General features: G+C 46.9%; 1 protein-coding gene across 13 annotated transcripts in view; it reads right to left on the bottom strand.

Moving 5' to 3' along the window:
- Nucleotides 1-24,657, bottom strand: part of frmd4a (FERM domain containing 4A) — a 562,285-nt gene that overhangs the window by 83,409 nt on the left and 454,219 nt on the right. For all 13 annotated transcript variants that reach the window (XM_052034015.1, XM_052034013.1, XM_052034024.1 and 10 more), the window contains 3 exons: nt 23,103-23,189; nt 2,106-2,182; nt 1,603-1,741 (listed from right to left, as the gene is read on the bottom strand). In XM_052034015.1, coding sequence (XP_051889975.1) covers nt 1,603-1,741; nt 2,106-2,182; nt 23,103-23,189 — 303 coding nt within the window. The remainder of the gene's footprint in view (nt 1-1,602; nt 1,742-2,105; nt 2,183-23,102; nt 23,190-24,657) is intronic.

Raw genomic sequence — 24,657 nt, 5'->3', positions numbered from 1 at the left:
CGGGCCATGCCATCTTCTCACAGCTCCCATCGGGCAGGAGGTACAGAAGCCTGAAGTCCCACACCACCAGGTTCGGGAACAGCTACTTCCCTTCAACCATTCGGTTCTTGAACCAACCGGCACAACCCTAATCACTACCTCAGTATAGCAACACTGGGACCACTTTGCACTAAAATGGACTTTGTTTTTTTTGTTCTAATTGCGGTCTTTCTTGTAAAAATTGTTTAATTTATGCTTTTCTTGTGAATGCTGCTTATCTGATGCTCTGTGCCTGTGATGCTGCTGCAATTAAGTTTTTCATTGCACCCGCGTACACATGGACTTGTGCATCTGACAGGAAACTCAACTTTGACTTTGACTCAGGTGAACACATGCAATCCAGATACCAGCACAGAAACAAGGGATGGGCACTCTCCCCGGTGTCCTGACTGAAGTTTACCCCTCTCTCTGCGTTGCAAAATCTCGAGATTAACTGGTCAGCAGCACACTCATGCCTGTGGGATCTTGCTGTGCGCTAATTAACTGGATGGGTTTTCTAAGACAATGACTATGCCGTAAGGTATTCTGGAAGGTTGTGTAAGGAGCCTTGGAAACTCAAGTCGAAAGAAAATTTTACAGTAATAATCAGCCTAATTAGCGGTTCCCACACTTTGAGTGGAAGATCACCTTTTGTTCACATTCTGTAGAACACACACCTCCCCTGCACCCCCAATACACCACTGAAGACTTCGCAGGCTGCTCGTTATCAGGACTGAGGCTTGCTCAGGGAGCTAGCAAACCCAGACATTTCAATTTATATCTAATTTTTCTCGTGAATTTTCCAATTTTTTTGCACTAATTTATTTATCTTGTAATTTAAGATATCTTTATTCGTCACATGCACATTGAAACACACAGTGAAATGCATCTTTTGCATAGAGTGTTCTGGGGGCAGCCCGCAAGTGTCACCACGCTTCCGGCGCCAACATAGCATGCCCACAACTTCCTAACCTGTATGTCTTTGGAATGTGGGAGGAAACCGGAGCACCCGGAGGAAACCCACACAGACACGGTAACCGCTACGCTACCATGTGGGCTGCCCCAGAACACTCTACGCAAAAAAAAGTATTTTACTGTGTGTTTCGATGTACAGGTGACTAATAAAGAAAGAAATCTTAAATGCATCTTTTGTGTAAAGTGTTCTGGGGGCAGCCCGCAAGTTTCGCCACGTTTCCGGCGCCAACATAGCATGCCTACAACTTCCTAACCCGTACTTCTTTGGAATGTGGGAAGAAACCGGAGCACCCGGAGGAAACCCACGCAGACACAAGGAGAACGTACAAACTCCTTACAGACAGCAGCGGGAATTGAACCCGGGTCGCTGGTGCTGTAATAGCGTTAAGCTAACTGCTACTCTTTAGTAATTTTATGTCTTTGCACTGTACTGATGCGCAAAACAACAAACTTTACATCATATAAGTCAGCGATAATCAACCCCAATAGTACTAAAGGCCCCTGCAAGTTTTGGTGCGCTCCCCCCTCCCCTAGAGAGTCATGCACCCAAGTTAGGAAGCACTGAGTTAAAACACTTGGCCCAAAATATCCAGGTTTGTTTGTACTTACTTTGCTTTGCTTTCTGTCTAGATAGAACTGGTGCTGGCTAATGGCCATCGCCCAGATTGACTTAATCAGAGCAGCACTGGCGTACCATGTATGCACTGCGATTCCACTGTGACCAAAGGTTCTCCTGGTTACAGAGGCCCTGGGAATGTAAACAGAGAGCCGGGTTACTGCGTGGTTTTTCTTCCAACCCCTGGTGGGTGTAGGATTACCAGGCACTGCAGTTTTATCACCACAACACGAATCCCGTCCTTACTACAGACGCAACGGTGTTCCCGCTCCCAGTGGATTCCTATTTCATTTGCTTGAAGTAATTCTGCATCCTTCCTTAAAGTTTAATTTACACTAATTTAGCAAGGAAACAAAAGCACTGGATTCATGCCTGCAAGTCAACAATTTAAGGCAGCAAATATTCCAGACTTTGTAAGGAACCTGCTTTAGTCTGCTGCGTTCTACTCCCGCACAGTTAACATGAGCCCGTTTGGCGTTTTGCAAATTGAGCTTACCTGCGTGGGTCATGAACTTCCACAGAAAATTTCTTCTCTCTGAAGTACAGGTTCTCCAACTGCCTCCATTGGAAGATCTTAACAAGACAAAAGGATTCGGGATGAAAGGTGTTTGTAATTCCAATCTCTTTTAACATATGAATCGGTCGTGCACACACACACACACATATGGCTTGTTAAACTGCAGAGTCTCCCTCTCCTGTTTCTGTGAGATCCATTAAGAGACTGTCAAGGTTGCGAGCTGGTTTCTAACACTTTGGGTGTGTTTTCCTGAAGAGATTTTTCTCCCCTTGTAAGAAAAAAACAGCTAATGAGTCCCTTCCTGTAGCCTGCTCTCCCCTTCCAGCTTCCATACAATTCCTACAACGGCAGTCTATCCCTGGACGGAACGTGCCTTGCTGTAAGCAGAACCATCTGTGACTCAGTACTGGATGAACGCTGGAGATAATTTCATCCTCTGAAGACGGGAAGACGTTCAACTACCACACTCCCCGTGGGATCGTTATTTCCTGCTGTACTGTTACTGGGAGCAGTGAACGAAAAGCTTGAAGGGTGGATCTCTTCAGAGACCATGTGATTAGCCAGAAATAAAGTGCAAGTTGCACGAACTTAAGTTTCAGCTGAACGACTCTCAGCATTTCCTGGAAAAATCGCAGCCTTTAACTCCTTAACAAGCCCTCCACTTTCGGTTCCTTTAGATGACTGAAGTCTTCTATTTTGTTTCGGACTACTAATACCGTGGTAATGAGAGTCTTTCGCGCTACACAGCCAGGGATCAGGAATTTCAAACATGCCAGCTGTTTGTATTGGGAGGTTCTCCAGCTGAGACCTCCTGGGATAGTGTGAAAGAGAAAGGCACGTCAGGCTGAGACAACTGAACACCGTCCCACACCAGGCGAAGGCTAGATGTTTGGGTGAGAAGTGTCCTCTGCAGCTTCTAAACAGGGACAAGAACTGGCCGGGCCCTTGTGGCTATCTGGAACCCTGTTCTTGGTCAGACACTCATCACTAGCATTCACTGCACGTCCCCAGTATTAGAACATGAGAAGTAGGAGCAGGAAAGGCCATTCGCCCTTGGAGTCTGCCCTGCCTACAACAAGGTCACGACTGGGCCTCTATTAGCGTAACACTATTACAGGGCCAGCGACCCGGGTTCAATTCTGGTCGCTGTCTGTAAGGAGTTTGTACGTTCTACCCGTGTCTGTGTGGGTTTCCTCCGGGTGCCCCGGTTTCCTCCCACATCCCAACGACGTGCGGGTTAGGAAGTTGTGGGCATATGTTGGCCCCGGAAGAGTGGCGACACTTACAGGCTGCCTCCAGACCACGCTACGCAAAAAGAAGTATTTCACTGTGTGTTTCAATGTACATGTGACTAATAAATAAATATCTTAATATCTTAAATCTCTTGTCCCAGTGGCTGATTTTGGCAGCTGGATAAGAGTAAACCACAGTGAAACCAAAAAACCCTGCAAATGTGGAAAATCTGAAATAAAACCAGAAAATACTTGAAACACTTCTCAGGTCAGGCAGCATCTGTGGAGAGAGAAGCAGTTACTACTTCAGGTTGAAAACACTACCTTGCAACTGGGGAAGAGAGAAAACAAGTTGGTTTTCAGTAGCAGAAATGCTGGGGGGAAGGGCTGGGCAAGGCAAAGGGAATATTTCTGATAGGGTAAGACCAAGTGAGTGTAACGGGACAGCTGGGATCAGATTATGCTCCTTCATCTGTGTGTTGTGTTGGTAAAAGCAGAGCTGTGCGGCATGTCCAGCGGGAGACTATACAATGGTGAGAGCACTGACAGCATCTACTGGAGGTGCTGTCTTGAGAAGGCAACATCCATCATCAAAGATCCCCACCATCCGGGCCATGCCATCTTCTCACAGTTACCATCGGGCAGGAGGTACAGAAGCCTGAAGTCCCACACCACCAGGTTCAGGAACAGCTACTTCTCTACAACCATCAGGTTCTTGAATTGACCTGCACAACTCTAACCCTACCTCAGCAACGGAACACTACGGACCACCTCTTGCACTGCCGTGGACTTGTCTCTGTGGCTTTTCTGCACTAGTGCCTCACTTCTTTTACTTCACTGTATTGGTATTGGAATTGGTTTATTATCGTCACTTGTACCGAGGTACAGTGAAAAACTTGTCTTGCATACTGTTCGTACAGATCAATTCATTACACAGTGTATTGAGGTAGTACAGGGTAAAAACAATAACAGAATATAGAGTAAAGTGTCACAGCTACAGAGGAAGTGCAGTGCAGGTAGACAATAAGGTGCAAGGTCATAACAAGATAGATTGTGTCAAGAGTCCATCTTATTGTACTAGGGGACCGTTCAATTGTCTTATCAGCGTGGGATAGAAGCTGTCCATGAACCTGGTGGTACGTGCCCTCAGGCTCCTGTATCTTCTGCCTGATGGGAGGGGGGAGGAGAGAGAATGACCTAGGTGGGTGGGGTCTTTGATTATGCTGGCTGCTTCAGGTCGGAAGCGTCGGGAACTCCAGTGGGATCGGGAGTCGGGTCTCTGTTTTGTATAATTTATATCCTGTGTGTTGTCTGAATGCATGTGCCTGTGATGCTGCTGCAAGCAAGTTTTTCATTGCACCTGTACTTGTGCACATGGCAATAAACTCGACTTGACTAGAAAATCCCAGATGGATGATAGACAGAAGCGGTAAGTTCTGATACAGACCGAAAGACAGAGAGAGTTACCTAAAGTTAGAGAATTCGATATTGAAGGTTGAAGGCTGCCCAGGTGGCAGAGTCAACTATACTTGGCTGTTGGAACATCATGGCAGACATCTATCAAAACCATCCAGCAGTTTATGGTCACCATTACTGACGCTGACTCTTCAATGGATTAAGTTAGTTAATGAAGTAGATTTAATTACCACATCTGGCTTGGGTGGAATTCAAACTCACAGCTTGGATAAACCCAGGAATCTGGATTATTAGCACTGTTATACAGTCCCTCCACCCCTGAATCGATGAAGCACTGTTCTGTTAAACAGTTGCTTCCTCATGAAGCCTGCCTACTTAACTTCAGAATCAGATTTATTACCACTTGTGATCATATATATTAACTGTTCTTACTGTTATCCCGATCTCTTTGCACCAGATGTATAATCACTAATGTTACGTATATTAATTTGAAATTCAATAAAAAGAAAGATTTATCATCACTGACATATGACTTGAAATATGTTGTTTCATGGCAGCAGTACAGTGCAAGAATAAAAATCAAAAATCTATAAATTACAAAAATAATGTAAAAAGAAAAGGAATAACGAGGTAGTGTTCATGGGTTCATGGACCGTTCAGAAATCTGATGGCGGAGGGGAAGAAGCTGTTCCTGAATCGCTGAGTGTGGGTCTTCAGGCTCCTGTACCTCCTCCCTGGTGGGAGTAACGAGAAAATTCTAATAGAACGAGAACATAGTGAGGAAACACACAAGGTCCATCTGCGTCTGGAAAGAGCAAGAAAGAGTTAATGTTTTATCCAGCTGCTTTGTAGAGTGGGAGCTGAAGCAGTGAACAGTGTTTTTTCAGGTGCTGCTGGTCCATTGTGGATTTCCAACATTCGCTTTTCCAGTTTTAATAAAAGCAAGTCACCAATCCAATAGAAGTGCAAGGCAATGGACCACATCCCACGAACAGAACAGGTGACCGAAAGTCCATTCCGAATCAGAGCTATAAATATCGCAAGAGCACAGGAACAGGCCCTTTGGTCCACCCTGTCCATACTGACCATCAGGACCACCCAACTACACTAATCCCATTTACCAGCACGATGCTTTGATGATTCAAGTGTTCATCTAGATACATAGAATATTAAGACATAGAACACTACAGCACAGTACAGGCCCTTCCACCCACCATGTTGCGCTGACATTTTATCCTGCTCTAAGATCTATCCAACCCTTCCCTCCCAAATGTTAACCTTTCCCTCCCATTTCTCTATCATTCATGTGGCTATCTAAGAGTCTCTTAAATGTCCCTAATGTATCTGCCCCCACAAACTCTGCCGGCAATGCGTTTCATGCACCCACCAATCTTTGTGTAAAAAACTTACCCCTGACATCTCCCTTATACCCTCCTCCAATCACCTTAACATTATGCCCTCTCGTGTTAGCCATTTTCGCCCTGGGAAAAAGTCTCTGACTGTCCACTCGATCTATGCCTCTTATCACCTTGAACACCTCTATCAAGTCACCTCTCATCCTCCTCTCCAAAGAGAAAAACCCTAACTCACTCAATCTATCCTCATAAGACATGCTCTCCAATCCAGGCAGCATCCTGGTAAATCGCCTCTGCACCCTCTCTGAAGCTTCCACATCCTTCCTACAGTGAGGTGATCAGAACTGATCTTCCTATAATGGGGTGACCAGAAAATGTTGTGAGAGCTTCTGCCTTCACAACCCACTCAGACATGTCCATCCCTCTGGGAACATTATCCTGCCTTTCAAACACAACACTGAAATGACGGCCCAGCACCTCATCCCATTGTGTGATGTGGCAGACCAAGATATGGCATTACCATTGCCTAGTTCCCCGCCATCAACATCACAGATAGAGAGGCCGGTGAAGAAGGCGTTTGGCACACAGTCAGGGCAGTGAGTACAGGAGCAACACACAAAGCACTGGAGGAACTCAGCGGGTCAGGCAGCATCTATGGAGGGAAATGGACAGTCGCCATTTTGGGTTAAGACTCTTCATTTGGACTGATGGGAGGTAGCCAGTATAAAAAGGTGAGGGGAAGGGATGGAGCAAGAGCTGGCAGGCAATAGGTGGATCCAGGTGAGGGGGTCACAGATGAGGGAGGGGGGAGAGTGGGAATGATGTCAAAAAAGGTGTGGAGCCTGGAATAAAGAGGGGGAGGTGGGGAGGGGAACCAGAACTTAAACAGTACGTCTTTGGGATGTGGGAGGAAACCAGAGCACCCGGGGGAAACCCACACGGTCACACAGAGAACATGCAAACTCCACACAGACAGCACCTGAGGTCAAGATCGAACCCGAGTCTCTGGAGCTGTGAGGCAGCAGCTCTAGCCGCTGCGCCACTGGGCAACCCCGTGACCTCCACCACGTTCTCCAGGGCAACTAGTTAACGCCGACTTTACCAGCAACCTCCAGATGCCAAACATGAATAAATAGAAATAAAGAAATGTGGACAAGCAGCATTATCGACTTTCTTTCCTGATTTACTCAGCCCTTAACCTTTTAACATTCTGCATGCAGGGATGTTTGTTTATTCATAATGGCATCAGCTCTTGCCTGTCTGCAGAATTGATCACCAGGCTGGAAAATATTTAATACTTTATAGTGTAAGGGCCTCGGGAGGCAACTAAATCAGCAAGAGAGGGTGATGGCTGAGGAACATGCTGACAATTTTATTAGGATGGAAGAATTAGAAGAAAAAAGTCTTCGGAAAACAATCCGGGACAGACAGAAACTGCTCCAAGGATAATATTATGGAAGGAACGAGCAAAGGGAGGTGGAGGTTTTAAAAATATTCCCACATTTCTGTCTGATTACAGAGTAGAGCAAGCACGTTACAGGACACTGTCATTATTCCTTGGAGCGTAGGAGACTGAGGGGTGACGTTATAGAGGTGTATAAAATCATGAGGGGCATAGACAGGGTGAATGCACCCAGTCTTTTTCCCAGGGTTGGGGAATCAAGAACTAGAGGGCACAGGTTTAAGGTGAGAGGGGAGAGATTCAACAGGGACCTGAGGGGCAACTTTTTCACGCAGAGGGTGGAGGGTATATGGAACGAGCTGCCAGAGGAAGTGGTTGAGGCGGGTACAATAACAACACTTAAAAGACAGTTGGACAGGTACATGGATAGGAAAGGTTTAGAGGGATATGGGCCAAACGCAGGCAAATGGGACCAGCTTAGATGGGAATCTTGGTTGGCACGGACCAGTTGGGCTGAAGGGCCTGTTTCCGTGCTCTGTGACTCTGACACGGCAAGATGCAAACTTGGCATCATTGTACAGAGTTTAGAGGACAAGAAGGAGTCACTGGCCCAACAAGCCCACGTTGCCTCCATGTGGCCCTCTCTATCTCAATCTATTAATAGAACCTTCCACTTCTCTCGCCCCTCCACATCTCTGCTTTTACCTCAACCGCTTCCCATGGGAGTGAGTTCCGCCTTCTCCCTGGTCTCTGGGTATTGAGGTAATCCTGAACTTCCTAACTGTTCCCAGTTTTTGAAGGATGTCTTACATTTCTATAGCAACTTTCACATCCCTTTCAGGAAGTCATAAGGCACTTTAGAGCCAGTAGGGACTACTGATAAAAGCTGGCCACATGGTAGCCGATCTGTGCAGAGCAAGTGCCCAGAAACAGCAGGGTGACAGCGATCAGCATTCAGTACTGTCAGTCAGGAGGGTTGAACGACCCTGCTCCACATTGAATGGAACCATTACCGTCCGCCTGAGAAAGCGGGCGCGCTCTCTGTTTGACCTCGCATCCAAAAGACGGCACTGCTGACTGAGCAACATTCCCTCGTCTCCCTGAGAATTTCATGCTCGAGTGTCATAGAGTTGTAGAGAGATACTGAGTCCGCACAGACCATCAGCCACCCATTTACACTAATCTTATGTTAATCCCATTTTCCCCACACTCCCATCAACTCCCCCTAGATTCTACCATTCACCTACACACTGGGGGCAATTTACAGTGGTTTGTTATTGGTAATTGGTTTATTACTCCTGACATTCCCCCTCATACCTTTCTCCAATCACCTTAAAATTATACCCCCTCGTGTTAGCCATTGTCACCCTGGGAAAAAGTCTCTGACTGTCCACTCGATCTATGCCTCTTATCATCTTGTACACCTCTATCAATTCATCTCTCATCCTCCTTCTCTCCGAAGAGAAAAGCCCTAGCTCGCTCAACCTATCCTCATAAGACATGCTCTCCAATCCAGACAGCATCCTGGTAAATCCCCTCTGCACCCTCTCTAAAGCTTCCTATAATGAGACGACCAGAAAATGTTGTGAGAGCTTCTGCCTTCACAACGCACTCAGACATTTCCATCCCTCTGGGAACATTATCCTGCTTTCAAACACAACACTGAAATGACGGCCCAGCACCTCATCCCATTGTGTGATGTACCGAGATACAGTGAAAGGCTTTGCGTGCCATCCAGAGAGATCATTCCATACATTGTTATTGCTTTTTCTTTTGTACTACAGGAAAGTGAAAAATAATAACAATGCAGAATACAGTGTTACAGAGAAAGTACAGTTCAGGTAGACAATAAGGTGCAAGGGCCATGATGAGGTAGATTGAGAGACCAAAGAGTTCATCTTTATTGTATGAGAGGTCCGTTCAAAAGTCTTGTAACGGCGGGATAGAAGCTGTCCTTGAGCCTGGTGGCATGTTCTCAAGTTTTTAATCTATGAGCCTGTAAATCTTTGGGATGTGGGAGGAAACCGGAGCACCCGGGGGAAACCCACGTGGTTACAGGGAGAACGTGCAAACTCCACACACAGACAGCGCCGGAGGCCGGGATCGAACCTGGGTCTTTGGCGCTGTGAGGCAGCGGCTCTACCCGCTGTGCCACTGTACTGCCCTACTGCACTCTGTGGCGTGAGTCTGACGTGAACTCAGCCTGGCAAAGAGGCAAGGATGAAACCCAATGGCTCAATAGTGATAAATTTCAGGAAAGGTGTCAAAAAACTCTTGGGGAGTTGCCCACCATTTTGTCCCTCTTCAGGGCACATCTTTCCCACTCTACACTGTTGTGGCGTGTCCACAGCACTCTAAAGCCTTAGGGCAGTGGTTTCTACAGCCCCACACAACAGTGCAGAACAGGTCACGGCTGCAGAGTTAAAGCAAACCAGACCTGCACCGTGGGGCTTCCTGCTGTAACCTTTAAATCAAGATCATGCCTTTAATTCCCCAAAACATGTGTTCCACATCACGTATGATGTAATGAACGTTTCACTATTTTAAAAACATACATGGCAACCGACAGATGTCAGTAAACACTGTGAATCCATAGCAACAGGGACAATGCTTCTGCATTTTAAGGAAACATCATCTTTTCAACAGAATTTTCACATGAAAATTATTCATCGCCATTGACAGCAACAACCTTCCATCTCTATAGCAGCTTTGACAGGGCCAACACATCTTGAGAAATGCAATCAAATAAAAGCTAAAGTCCCATCATTATGTTGTGTGGTTAGAGAAGTGTGTTTTAAACAGTCTTGGAGAGAGAGAGGGAGAGGGGGAGAGAGGGCGGGGAGAGAAGGAGGGGCGGGGAGAGAAGGAGGGGCAGGGAGGGGGATTGAGAGAGAAAGGGGAGAGAGAGAGGGGCAGGGAGGGAGAGAGAAAGAGGTGGGGAGAGAGGTGGAGAGAGAGGGAGAGGAGGGGAAGGCAGATGAGGGTACAGGGGTAGAGAGGAGACAAACGGTGGAGGGATTTGGAAACAGTTTTGGGAATTTTAAAATGGTGGTAATGCGGAACCGGGAGCCGGTGTGGGGGGTGGGTCAGGGCGGTCGGTAGGTGAAGTGACCACTGTAAATTGTCCGTGTGCGTGGGGTGTGGTAGAAGCTGGGGGTGGGGGAGTTAAGGGGAATGTGGGGAGAATAGGTTACAGGGAAAATCAATGAATGGGATTGCTCTATGAGCTGGCATAGACTCGATGGTATGAATGGCCTCCTTCTCCTCCGATGTTGTATGAAAGTAGAGTGTTTGGTGAGGGGGACATTCCTCAGGCTGGGGGGGGGGGTCCAGCATTGGGGGTGGGGACGCATTTGGTGACCATTTGTCTCAGAACAAATGGTCAGCAGCTTCCAACTGAGATGCAGAGAATGTTCCTCCCCCAGATAGTTGTGAATCTTTGGAATTCCTTCCGGATGGTCAGTCACAGAGCCACAGAGTCACAGAGGCTCCTTGATCCAGCAAGGCAATGCTGACAATGAACATTCCCGTTTACTTGGTCCACAGCTTACGGTGCCTCGATGATTCAAGTGGTATTGGAATTGGTTTATTATTGTCACATGTACCGAGGTACAGTGAAAAACTTGTCTTGCAAACCGTTCATACAGATCAATTCATTACACAGTACATTGTGGTAGTACAGGGTAAAACAATACAGAATGCAGAATAAAGTGTCACAGCTACAGAGAAAGTGCAGTGTAGGTAGACAATAAGGTGCAAGGTCATAACAAGGTAGACTGTGAGGTCAAGAGTCTGGTTTATCGTACTAGGGGACCGTTCAATAGTCTTATAACAGTGGGGTAGAGGCTGTCCTTGAGCCTGGTGGTACGTGCTTTCAGGCTTTTGTACCTTCTGCCTGGTGGGAGGGGGGAGAAGAGAGAATGTCCGGGGTGGGTGGGGTCTTTTATTACGCTGGCTGCTATACCGAAGCAGCGAGAAGTGTAGACAGAGTCCATGGAGGGGAGGCGGCCTTCTGTGATGTGCTGAGCTGTGTCCACAACTCTCTGCAGTTTCTTGCGGTCCTGGGCAGAGCAGTTGCCGTACCAAGCTGTGATGCATCCAGATAGGATGCTTTCTATGGTGCATCGATAAAAATTGGTATCAAAGGGGACATGTCAAACTTCTTTAGCCTCCTGAGGAAGTAGAGACACTGGTGAGCTTTCTTGGCCGTTGCGTCTATGTGGTTGGACCAGGACAGGCTATTGGCGATGTTCACTCCAAGGAACTTGAAGCTCTCAACCCTCTCGACCTCAGCACCATTGATGTAGACAGGAGCATGTACACCGCCCCCTTCCTGAAGTCAATGTCCAGCTCTTTTGTTTTGCTGACATTGAGCGAAAGGTTGTTGTCATGACAGCAAATCACTAAGCTCTCTAAGTGTTTATCCTATGCACTTTGTTGAATACTTCCAAGGAGGAAGACTTTAAGATACTCCGTGATTATGAGATATGGAATCTATCTGGATGCATCACTGCTTGGTATGGCAACTGCTCTGCCCAAAACTGCAAGAAATTGCAGAGAGTTGTGGATACAGCCCAGCACATCACGGAAACCAGCTTCCCCTCCATAGACTCTGTCTACACTTCTCGCTGCTCGGTAAAGCAGCCAACATAATCAAAGACCCCACCCACCCCGGCCATTCTCTCTTCTCCCCCCTCCCATCAGGCAGAAGATACAAAAGCCTGAAAGCACGTACCACCAGGCTCAAGGACGGCTTCTATCCCGCTGTTATCAGACCCCTGAACGGACATCTTGTCCAATCAAAGATGAACTCTCGATCTCCTGATCGTGTCCCTTGCACTTTATTTGTCTGCCTGCACTGCACTTGCTCTGTAACTGTAACACTATATTCTGCATTCTGTTTTCTTTTTACTACCTTTATGTAATTATGTGTGGCATGATCTGTCTGAATAGCAAACAAAACAAAAGCTCTTCATTGTATCTCAGTACACGTGGCATTAATAAACCAATACAAAGTGCAAACGGGTCTGACTCAAGGCCCAGGTCAACCACAAAGGTCCAGATGGACACTTCTTGCTCCAGTTCCTTTGGGTCTCACCCTTCCCTCACTGTGCCAGACTGCTGGGCCTGAGAGAGGGAGGTTATAGGTATGAAACTATCAACTGCTGTGACTCAGAGCAAGCCTCTGATGGGTTGTCCTCGGGTGAGGAACAAGTCAGCTGTAGTTGCTTCGATGAAGCCAATGTGTTGAGAACTGGGGACAATTCACACACCGCCCTGACTTGGAAATGTATCGTTGCTCCTTCATAATCAAAACCCTGGAACTCCCTCCCCAACAGCACAGCGAGAGATCTTTCCCAGATGGACTGCAGCAGTTCATGAAATCAGATCACCACCATCTTCTCAAGGGTAATGAGAGAGGGGGTAATAAATGCTGGGCTTGCCAACCCTGGGAATAAATGAAAGAAGCAGCAGCACAAATGTAGGAAATGCAGAGAAACAAAGGACTGCAGATGCTGGAATCTAGATGATGCTGGAGGAACTCAGCAGGCCAGGCAGCATCCGTGGAGAAGAGCCAGGACCCTTCTTCAGGACTGAAGATAGGAAAAGGGGAAGCTCAATATATAGGAGGGAAACGCAGAGCAGTGATAGGTGGACAAAAGAGGGGAGGTGGGGTGGGCACAGGGTGGTGATAAGTAGATGCCGGTAAGAGACAGTGATAGGCAGATGTGGGGGTGGAGGGGAGAGCACCTCCTCATTTTCCATCTTGGAACCTTGCAGCCTAATGTCATGAATATTGAATTCTCCCACTTTAGGTCATCCCCACCCCCTTCCCCACACCCCCCCCCCCCACCCCCCCACCGTGCTTCTTCCCTTTCCTAGCTTCTTTTTTTCTACCTTTATTTCCCTCTGTCTCCTTACCTTTGACCCATCCCCCCGTGGATCTGCTCTCTCCTCCTCCCCCTGGGCCCAGGACATAGATGCAATCAGAAGGAAGGCGCACCAGGATCTTTATTTTCCCAGAAGGGTAAGGAGGTTCGGTTTGTCACCGAACACTCTAACACACTTCTACAGAGGTACTGCTGAAAGTATCCTGACTGGTTGCATCACGGTCTGGGACGGCAATTCCAACGCACAGGAACATAAGAAGCTGCGGAGTGTAGTGGACTCAGCCCAATACATCACGGGCACATCCCTCCCCACCATCGGGAGTATCTACAGGAGGTGTTGCCTCAAGAAGGCAACATCCATCATCAAGGATCCCCACCATCCGGGCCGTGCCATCTTCTCACAGCTCCCATCGGGCAGGAGGTACAGAAGCCTGAAGTCCCACACCACCAGGTTCAGGAACAGCTACTTCCCTTCAACCATTCGGTTCTTGAACCAACCGGCACAACCTTAATCACTACAGCTTAGCAACACTGTGACCACTTTGCACTCCAATGGACGTTGTTTTTTATTGTTGTTCTTTTGTAAAATTTTGCTGAATATATGTTTAACATGTTTTTCTTCTGAGATTTTTCTCTCCAATGATATGTGCCAACGATGTTGCTGCAAATAATTTTTTCATTGCATCTGTGCACACACGTGCATGTGACGATAAACTCGACTTTGGCTTTGAACACAGCGGGTCAGGCAGCGTCTGTGCAGGCAGAGGTATCGTTGATGTTTTAGGTCGGGACTGGATGCAGGGTCTCGACCCAAAACGTAGATGTTCCCTCTGCCTACACAGATGTTGCTTGACCCGCTCAGCTCCTCCAGCAGCTTGTTTCTTGCTGCTTTCACTGCTCTCACCAGTACTTAGCTCAGGATGCATTACGGAGCAGATAAAGTGGCCCAAAGTAGCAGGCAGTTGAAAATGCAGGTCGAACGCTGTCTCTGTGCTCTCCAGAGAGCTGTGGAAATCATTAATTCCTGCAGCACTCAGCTGTGGCAGTGTGAGCCCCCACCAGCCCCAAACCACCAGCCCAGCTCATCTGCACCTCCCCCCGCCCCATCAAAGAGTTCAGTCCCCCTCGTACACATATCCTCAGCCCCTGAGGAGTCCGCTGCCTTCCTGTTTGCAGATCACATGTCAGAGCTCCAACCTTCCCTCATTTTCTCCAGGAACCAGACACACTAATGGATCCAAGATGTTCCCTTGGCAGGGACACCAAGTCCCCCGAGACTTCCCACTGCACATGTTGTCAAAGGCTTCAGTTACAGACAGAGCAGGGACTTAGCACCACTGCACTCACCAGCAGGATTCAGGGCTTGTCCCAGAGGAAGATATCAGATGTTAAGGGGGCAACATTGTTCAGGGGTTACAAGAGTAACACACCCACTTCCTGACTCTGTTTCACTGAGGGCAGCGGAGTGCAGTGTTGGGAGGCTCCAGCACCTTGAAATTTACTGCCAACCAACGATGCTTGTTGCTATGTTCTAATTTCCCTGCTGAATCTGAAGTGCAGAAACAGGCCCTTCGGCCCAACTGGTCCATGCCGACCAAGCCAGTTCAATTTGCCAGCGTTTGGCCCATAACTTCCCTATCCATGTACCTGTCCAACTGTCTTTTAAAAGTTGTTATTGTGCCTGCCTCAGCCACTTCCTCTGGCAGCTCGTTCCACATACGGACCACCTTCTGTGTAAAAAAGTTGCCCCTCAAGTTGTTATTAAATCTTTCCCCTCTCACCTTAAACCTATGCCATCTAGTTCTAGCGGCGGAAAGGGTGAGCAGTTTCAAGTTCCTGGCCGTCAACATCTCAGAAGATCTATCCTGGGCCCAACACATTGATGCAATCATAAAGAAGGCACGCCAGCAGCTCTACTTCATTAGGAGCTTAAGGAGATTCGGTCTGTCACGAAAGACTCTTGCAAATTTCTATAGATGTACGGTGGAGAGCTTTCTGACTGGTTGCATCACAGCCTGGTATGGAGTCTCCAATGTGCAGGATTGTAAGAGGCTGCAGAGAGTTGTAGACTCAGTCAGCTCCATCACGGACACAACCTGGGCCCCTGTACCTCCCTCTGCAACTGGATCCTAGACTTCCTTATCGGGAAACCATAGTCAGTGCAGATCAGCAGTAACATCTCCTCCTCGCTGACAATCAACACAGGCGCACCTCAAGGCTGCGTGCTTAGCCCACTGCTCTACTCTCTCTACACGCACAACTGTGTGGCTAAGCACAGCTCAAACACCATCCATAAATTCTCTGATGACACCGCTGTTGTTGGCAGAATCTCAGATAGCGATGAGGAGACGTACAGGAGTGAGACAGATTGGCTGGTTGAGTGGTGTCGCAACAACAACCTCGCACTCAGCGTCAGCAAGACCAAGGGATTGATTGTGGGCTTCAGGAAGGGGAAGTCTGGAGAACACACACCAGTCCTCACTTAGGGGTCAGTGGTGGAAAGGGTGAGCAGCTTCAAGTTCCTGGGCATCAGTATCTCAGAGGATCTTCCTTGGGCCCAACACATTGATGCAATCATGAAGAAGGCACGCCAGTGGCTCTACTTCATAAGTAGTTTGAGGAATTTGGTATGTTACCAAAGTCTCTTACAAATTTCTACAGATGTACTGTGGAGAGCATTCTGACTGGTTGCATCACCGCCTGGTTATGGAGGCTCCAATGCGCAGGATCGCAAGAGGCTGCAGAGGGTTGGAGACTCAGCCAGCTCCATCACGGGCACAACCCTCCCTGCCGTCGAGGACATCTTCAAGAGGCGATGCCTCAAGAAGGCGGCATCCATCATTAAAGACCCTCACCACCCGGGACATGCCCTCTTTACATTACTGCCATCGGGGAGGAGGTACAGGATCCTGAAGACCCACACTCAACAATTCAGGAACAGCTTCCCTCCACCATCAAATTTCTGAACGGTCCATGAACCCATGAACACTGCCTCGTTATTCCTGTTTAAGACTATTTATTTATTTTTGTAACTTATAGTAATTTTTATGTCTTCATGTCTTGCACTGTACTGCTACCGCAAAACAAATTTCACGACATATGTCAGCGGTAATAAACCTGATTCTGATTTATAAATCAATTAGACACATCTGGATTTCCAATTCCTTTCCCTGTATCTGTAGGCTACTGACCACCCCACTGGGCAACAGAGGAATAAGCTTCTACTAATTACAATCTCCATCCAATAACCTGGTCCCAGAGTGACTCAGCTCGAAACAAATCAACATCAGTGCACTCTGTTGAAAAAATATTCCAAAGATGATCAAACAGATGACGCCACGATGACTAAGCAACAACTTCCTGACAGACTTAGCATTAACATCTGCATCGTTTAGGATAATACACCTCCTGTGTTGATGGATAAAAGTAATCAGAGTTGAATAGCAGCACATCCTGCCCACACCAGAGGAAGCAGATTAAAATCCCCAATCTATTTTTAGCACTTGATGCGTGGGTCTTTGCCGAGTATTTCAGGAGCCAACCTGTGACAGTACAAAAGGAATCTAATCTGCCCGTCAAATCTTTTGACAGCACTGAATACTGACACAAAGAACCACGATGAGCCAACCACAGCTGGAGGTTTTGCAAGGCTACAGCTGTGGCGCGGCGGTTAATTTACCGGACTATTCATCCAGAAACCTGGAGAAGCAATCTGAGTTCAAATCCCACCTCGGCAGCTGTGGAATTTCAATTCAGTTAATAACCAGGAATTGGGAGCTGGGTTCAATCCCGACCTCGGGAACTCTCTGTGTGGAGTTCTCCAAGTGACCACGTGGGTTTCCTCCGGGTGCTCCAGTTCCCTCCCACCCCAAAGACATTCAGTTCAGTGGGTTAACTGGCTGCTGCAAATTGCCCCCAGTGTGTGTGGGTCAGGGGTGGAATCTCTGGGGAGTTGATGGGAACGTGGGAAGAATAAAATGGGATTAAGGGAGTTTAAAGGAGATGTGTGGGGCAAGTTTTGTTTTACACAGAGAGCGGTGGGTGCCTGGAACAGGCTGCCAGGGGTGTGGTGGAGGCAGATACGATAGAGGCATTTAAGAGGCTCTTAGAATGTGCAGAGAATGGAGGGATATGGATCATGTGCAGGCAGAAGAGACTGAGCATTGTGTTCGGTGCAGACATTGTGGGCCGAAGGGCCTGTTCTTGTGCTGTATTGTTCCACGATTAATGTAAATAGTAGGTTGATGGTCAGCACAGACTCGTTGGGCCAAAAGGCCTGCTTCACGAGCCACCGCAGGCCAAGTGGTGAAGCTGCCCCCGCAGTGGTGTGGCGAGGGGGTGCAGCGGAGTGGCTCGCTGGACAACTTTAGGGGGGGGCCTTAAAAGTCAGTCACATGGGATGGGCCTGGAGTCACGTATAGGCTCGATCAGGTGTCGATGGCAGAACCCCTCCGCTGAAGGGCATTGGTGAACCGATTCACAACACTCCGATGGTTCTCGTTGTCATCAGTACTATGATTAGAGTCATAGAGAGTTACAGCACAGCAACAGGCCCTTCGGCCCAATGAGTCTGTGCTAGAGGGCAGAGGTTTAAGAGGGAGGAGGTTTACAGAGGATCTGAGGGGCAAATTTTTCACAGCAAGGGTAGTTGGTATCTGGGATGAGCTGCCAGAGGAGGAGGTGGAGGCAGGAACCGTAACAACATTTAAGAGGCATCTGGACAGGTACTTGAATCCAGGCAACTTTCTTATGGAGACAAAAGAGACTGTAGATGCTTGAATCTGGAGCAAATCCTCGTGAATCTTTTCTGCACCCCCTCTAGCTTAAGATAAAGATTTCTTTATTAGTCACACGTACATAGAAACACACAGTGAAATGCACCTTTTGCGTAGAGTGTTCTGGGTGCAGCCCGCAAGTGTCGCCACGCTTCCAGCGCCAACACAGCATGCCCACAACTTCCTAACCCGTACGTCTTTGGTATGTGGGAGGAAACCGGAGCACCCGGAGGAAACCCACGCAGACACGGGGAGAACGTACAAACTCCTTACAGGCAGCGGCCGGAATTGAACCTGGGTTGCTGGCGCTGTAAAGCGTTAAGCTATTGAACCTGGGTTGCTGGCGCTGTAAAGCGTTAAGCTAACCATTACACTACCGTGCCTGCCTACATCCCTCCTGTAGTGTAGTGACCAGAACTGCACACAATGCTCCAAATGTAACCTCACCAACATGCCTCAGCCAATAAAGGCCAGTGTGCCAGATGCCTTTTTCACCACTTTGTCTACCTGTGTTGCCACTTTCAGGGAACTTTATACCTGTACCCCTGGGTCTCTGTTCATCAACATTCCCCAGGGCCCTGCCATTCACTGTCTATGTCCTGCCCTGGTTTAACTTCCCAAGAAGAATCACTTTGCACTTGTCTGAGTTAAATTCCATTGCTATTCATATTGCTGCTTCAGGCAAACATTCAATGGGATCCTTGGCATCCAACAACAGTGAAAGCATCAAACAGCAGTTACAATAAAGAATTTTCACACACCAGCATAAAAATATAATTTCTGATTAAGGTTTTGAACTTAGAGCAATAAATAAAGATTGAAACATCGATAACATTCCGTTTGCAACTTCTCAACACATAAAGCAGACTACGTCTGCAAGAATGAGACAACATGACCTAATTTGCGGCAAACAACATTTATACCACAAAAATGGGTAGTATTTATACCAACGAGGGTGTCTAACCACCTCCCCTGACTTTTATGGCATTAGAATTGAAACTGGTTTATTATTGCCACTTGTACCGAGGTACAGTGAAAAACTTGTCTTGCCGTTCATACATATCAACTCATTACACACTGCATCAAGGTAAAATACAGAATACAGAATAAAGTGTAACAGCTACAGAGAAAGTGCAGTGCAGGCAGACAATAAGGTGCAAGGATCATAACGAGGTAGAATGTGAGGTCAAGAATCCATCTTATCATACTAGGGAACTATTCAATAGTTTTATAACAGCGGGATAGAAGGTGTCCTTGAGCCTGGTGGTACATGCTTTCAAGCTTTTGTTTCTTCTGCCCGATGGGGGGGGGGGGGGGGGGGGGAGAAGAGAGAATGTCCAGATGGGTGGGGTCTTTGATTATGTTGGCTGCTTTACCGAGGCAGCAAGAAGTGTAGACAGAGTCCATGAAGGGGAGGTTGGTTTCCGTGATGCGCTGGGCTGTGTCCACAACTCTCTGCAGTTTCTTGCTGTCACGGGCAGAGCAGTTGCCGTACCAAGCCGTGATGCATCGGGATAGGATGCTTTCTATGGTGCAGCTATAAAAATTAGTGAGTGTCAAAGGGGACATGCCAAATGTCTTTAGCCTCCTGAGGAGCTAAAGAATTCCATTGCTATCACCAGTTCCCCAACTATCAACATCCTGGGGAGTCACCGCTGATTAAAAACTCAGCTAGACAAGTCAAATAAATACTGTGGCTACAAGAACAAGTCAGAGACAGAGTATCCTTGAGTAAGTGGCTTCACACCTTGTGCACCAAAGACTTTCCACCATCTACAAGGCACAAATCAGCAGCAGGATGGAATACTCTCCACTTACCTAGATACACAGAACAGTACAGCACAGGAACAGGCCCTTCAGCCCATCAGGTCCATACCACGCATGATACCAATCCCTTCTGCCTGCACGTGATCCATTCCCTGCATATTCATGTGTCTATCTAAAAGCTTCTTGAACGCCACCATCGTATCTGCTTCCACCACTATCCCTGGCAGCCTGTTCCAGGCACCCACCACTCTCTGTGTAAAAAAATTTGCCCTGCATATCACTTTTAAACTTTCCCCCTCTCATCTTAAAGGTTTGTCCTCTAGTAGTCAACATTTCTACCCTGGGAGAAAGACTCTGATTGCCCTACCTAATGCCTCTCATAATTTTATAAACCTCTATTGGGTCTCTCCTCTGTCTCTGACGCTTCAGAGAAAGCAACTGAAGTTTGTCTAACCTCTCCTTATAGCACATGCTCTCCAGACAGCATGCTGGTAAACCTCTTCTGAACCTTCTTCAAAACCTCCTCATCCTGAACGAATGCAGTGCCAACAACACTCAAGAAGGTCGATACCAGTAGATGATGATGATATTTATTTATTAGTCACATGTACATCGAAACACACAGTGAAATGCATCTTTTGCGTAGAGTGTTCTGGGGGCAGCCCCCAAGTGTCGCCACGCTCCCGGCGCCAGCATAGCATGCCCACAACTTCCTAACCCGTACGTCTTTGGAATGTGGGAAGAAATCGGAGCACCCAGAGGAAACCCACACAGACACGGGGAGAACGTACAAACTCCTTACAGACAGTGGCAGGAATTGAACCCGGGTCGCTGGCACTGTAATAGCGTTATGCTAACCGCTACAGTACTGTGCCTGCCCTACTGCCGAGCACAGGAACAGGCCATTCAGCTCACCATCGAAAAACAAGGCAGCTTGCGTGATTGGCAACCCATCAATCACCATAAATGTTCACTCCCTCCACCACTGGCACACAGAGGTTTCACTGTGTACCACCGACAAAATGCACTGCAGTTACTCACCCAGACTGCACCGCCCAAATCAGTGACGTCTACCACTAAGAAGGAAAAAACAGCAGGGCTTTTTTTGTTCTAATTATGTTTTTCCTTGTAAAAATTGTGTATAATTTATGTTTTTATTATTTTTGTGAATGCTGATTCTATGATGCTATGTGTCAATGATGCTGTTGCAAGAGTACATATATGGACTCAGCCAGCTCCATCACGGGCACAACCCTCCCCACCATTGAGGACATCTTCAAGAGGCGGTGCCTCAAGAAGGTGGCATCCATCACTAAGGATTCTCACCACCCGGGACATGCCCTCTTCTCGTTACTACCATTGGGGAGGAGGTACAGGAGCCTGAAGACCCACACTCAATGATTCAGGAACAGCTTCTTCCCCTCCGCCATCAGATTTCTGAATGGTCCATGAACACTATCTCGTTATTCCTTTTGTTTTGCACTATTTATTTATTTTGCAACTTGTAGTAATTTCATGTCTTGGACTGTCCTGCTGCTGCAAAACAACACATTTAACATCATCTACATCAGTGATAATAAATCTGTTTCTAATATGACAATAAACTTGACTCTCGACTAATTTGCACCAGACTGGACCCACATGGAGCAGATGTTGAGAGAAAAAATGTCTGTTATAGAGTCACAGAGTGGTACAGCACAGAATCAGGCCATTCGGCCCACCACATCCATGCTGACCTTTTTGCCCATCTACACTGAACCCATTTGCCCGCATTAGGACCGTGTCCTTCTATGCCTTGCCTATTGGTGTCTGTCTAAAGGCTTCCTCACCATTGTTACCGTAGCAGGGATGACCCTTTGACAAATATCTCTCCAAATAAGGAGATTCAATGATATTTGAGTGATTGAAGTGTAATTTTGTTCAGTAGTGTGACTGTTGCTTTTCAGTGTTTCCAAACAAGTTCAGTCAAACCACAAACCTTTTGTAAACTGCAGGATCCTGCTAACTAACGTATGACGCCTTTAAGCTAAACCACACTGCTTGGAATTTGAATTGAATTCCAACCCTTCATCCTATTCAAATGAAAATGAGGAAGATGTGATAAATCTCTGTCTTTGCATGGTTACACCACTTGTTCCCCTCCAAGTCACACACTGCATTGACTAGAAAATATATCACCGGTCTTTCATCACCGCTTGTTGTGAGTCCTGGAGCTCCCTCCCAAACAACACTGTGGGCCACCTTCACCATGAGGGCTGCGTGGTTCAAAAAACTGACTCACCACTTCTCTGCCATCGAGGGCATCTTCAAGAGGCAGTGCCTTAAGGTGGCGGCATCCATCACTAAGGACCCTCACCACCAGGGACATGCCCTCTTCACTTTACTACCATCGGGGAGGAGGTACAGGAGACCCACACTCAACGATTCAGGAACAGCTTCTTCCCCTCTGCCATCAGATTTCTGAACAGTCCATGAACCCATGAACGCTACCTCGTTGTTATTCTTTCTTTCTTTCTTATTTATTCATTCATCTATCTATCTATCTATCTATCTATCTATCTATCTATCTATCTATCTATCTATCTATCTATCTATCTATCTATCTATCTATCTATCTATCTATCTATCTATTTATTCACCTTTATATTTATTTATTTACATGAAAATGAGCAAGATGTGACTATTTATTTATTTTTGTAACTTATGGTAATTTTTATGTCTTGCGCTGTACTGCTGCTGCAAAACAACACATTTCGCAACAAATGTCAGTGATAATTGTGATTCTTCTCCTCCAGGTCAGTTAGAGATTGGCAATAAATGCTGGCTTTTCCTGGGACATATAGATCCCCAAAAATATGGAAAAATAGTAGCTAAAATACAATTGAAACACAAAAGTATTGATTGGAAATGTCATAAATAAACCTTATACATGTTTAAATATCACCCGGATTTTTCCGTTTCTGTGAACCCGACTAGGAGTAAGATCACAGTGACATCTTGCTGCTTCCAGCCATTTTAAACCAACGCACATCACCAACCAGTCTCATCCCATTCCGCTAACAATGGCTGGAATGAGTAATGGGGCACACATGCATATTTATACCAGATGTACAGCACTTGTGCCTCCAGAGCGCTTACCTTTCTGGGTTTCACTCTGTCATGGTAATCGTACTGGAATATCCCTTTGTAACTCAGTCCCAACCACCACGGAATTCCTTGCTTGTCCTGTTGGATAAATCACAACAATTCAGCACTCGACATTTCGTAATTCTTAAAAGAAACAAATGCCCAGTAAAACCCAAAGCCCACTGGAATTTATGCAAAGGTCTAGCAGCAAAAGAGTTAAATGAAGTTCAATGAAGTTTCGGAAGGATTGGGGGGGGGGGGGGGATCTCATCGAAACCTACTGGATACTGAAAGGCCTGGATAGAGTGGACGTGGAGAGGATGTTTCCATCAGTGGGAGAGTCCAGGATCTGAGGGCACAGCCTCAGAATAAAGGGACGTCCCTTTAGAACTGAGATGAGGAGGAATTTCTTCAGCCAGAGGGTGGTGAATCTGTGGAATTAGTTGCCACAGAGGGCTGTGGAGGCCAAGTCGTTGGGTGTATTTAAGGCAGAGATCGATAGGGTCTTGTTTGGTGAGGGGGTTAAGGATTGCAGGGAGAAGGCGGGAGAATGGGGTTGAGAAGAAAATCAGCCATGAGTGAATGGGGGAGCAGACTCAATGGGCCGAATGGCCTAATTCTGCTCCTATATCACATGCTCAAAAGTGCTGAATGGGATTCAAAGATCTGCAAGTTCCTGATCAAGTTTAGAATATAAGGTCCAGGGATACAGTTGAATGGTTTATGGATTATTGGAACCAACATCAAACTGATCACAAAGTCTTGGGTTATGGAATTCAAAGGTAGCGAAGTTGCTTGAAACGTGCAGAGGGCTTTGAACACACTGTACTTCGAGCTGTGGACAGTTTGTGCTCTGCATTACAAAAAAGATGCAGGTGCGCTGGGGAAGGTGTGAGAAAGATTTATCAGGGTGGCCTCTAAGGAAAGAGACTGCAGTGACTGGGCAAGATGGAAGTTGGTCTTCTTCCATCAGAAGAGAGACAGAATCATAGAGTTATACAGCACGGAAGCAGGCCATTCGGCCCAATGCATCCATGCTGACCACATTCCCTACCTGAGCTAGTGTCATTTGCCTGTGTTTGGCTCATATCCCTCTCTCCATTCTTATCTATGAATTTATTAATGTTGTAATTGAAGACTGAATTATTCAAAATTGAAGTTTGAAGATTCAAACAAAACCCAACAGAGGTCTTTAGAAGTCTGGTGAGTGTGGGGAGAATGCTTCTGCTCCTGAGACTGTCAGAATCCATACGAGCATAAATCCAAGAGGAGATAAGAGTTTATTCATTACTTATGTGGGGAGGGGAGAGGGGTTAGAATGTGGGCCAGGGTAGCACCAAGTGGTTGAGTTTACAGACCTTCAAAAGGAAATTTTGAAGAGATAAAGGGGTGAGAAAGAGTGCTGAGAGGAGCTAGAAAGAATATGAGGAGACTCGAGTCCTGCAGAGGCATTGGGCCAAATGGCTTCTTTCTGTTCTATATTTTCCCTTTAACTCATCATGTAAGGAAGGTTCACACATGGTTAGAATTATCCAGCACTGGGACGGGGCTTTTGGCCCAAGTCTAC

Source organism: Pristis pectinata, chromosome 19 (genome assembly GCF_009764475.1).
Source record: "Pristis pectinata isolate sPriPec2 chromosome 19, sPriPec2.1.pri, whole genome shotgun sequence".
Lineage (NCBI taxonomy): Eukaryota > Metazoa > Chordata > Chondrichthyes > Rhinopristiformes > Pristidae > Pristis > Pristis pectinata.
Note: the sequence above shows the minus strand (reverse complement) of the source record. Positions and strands in the feature narration are given on the sequence as shown.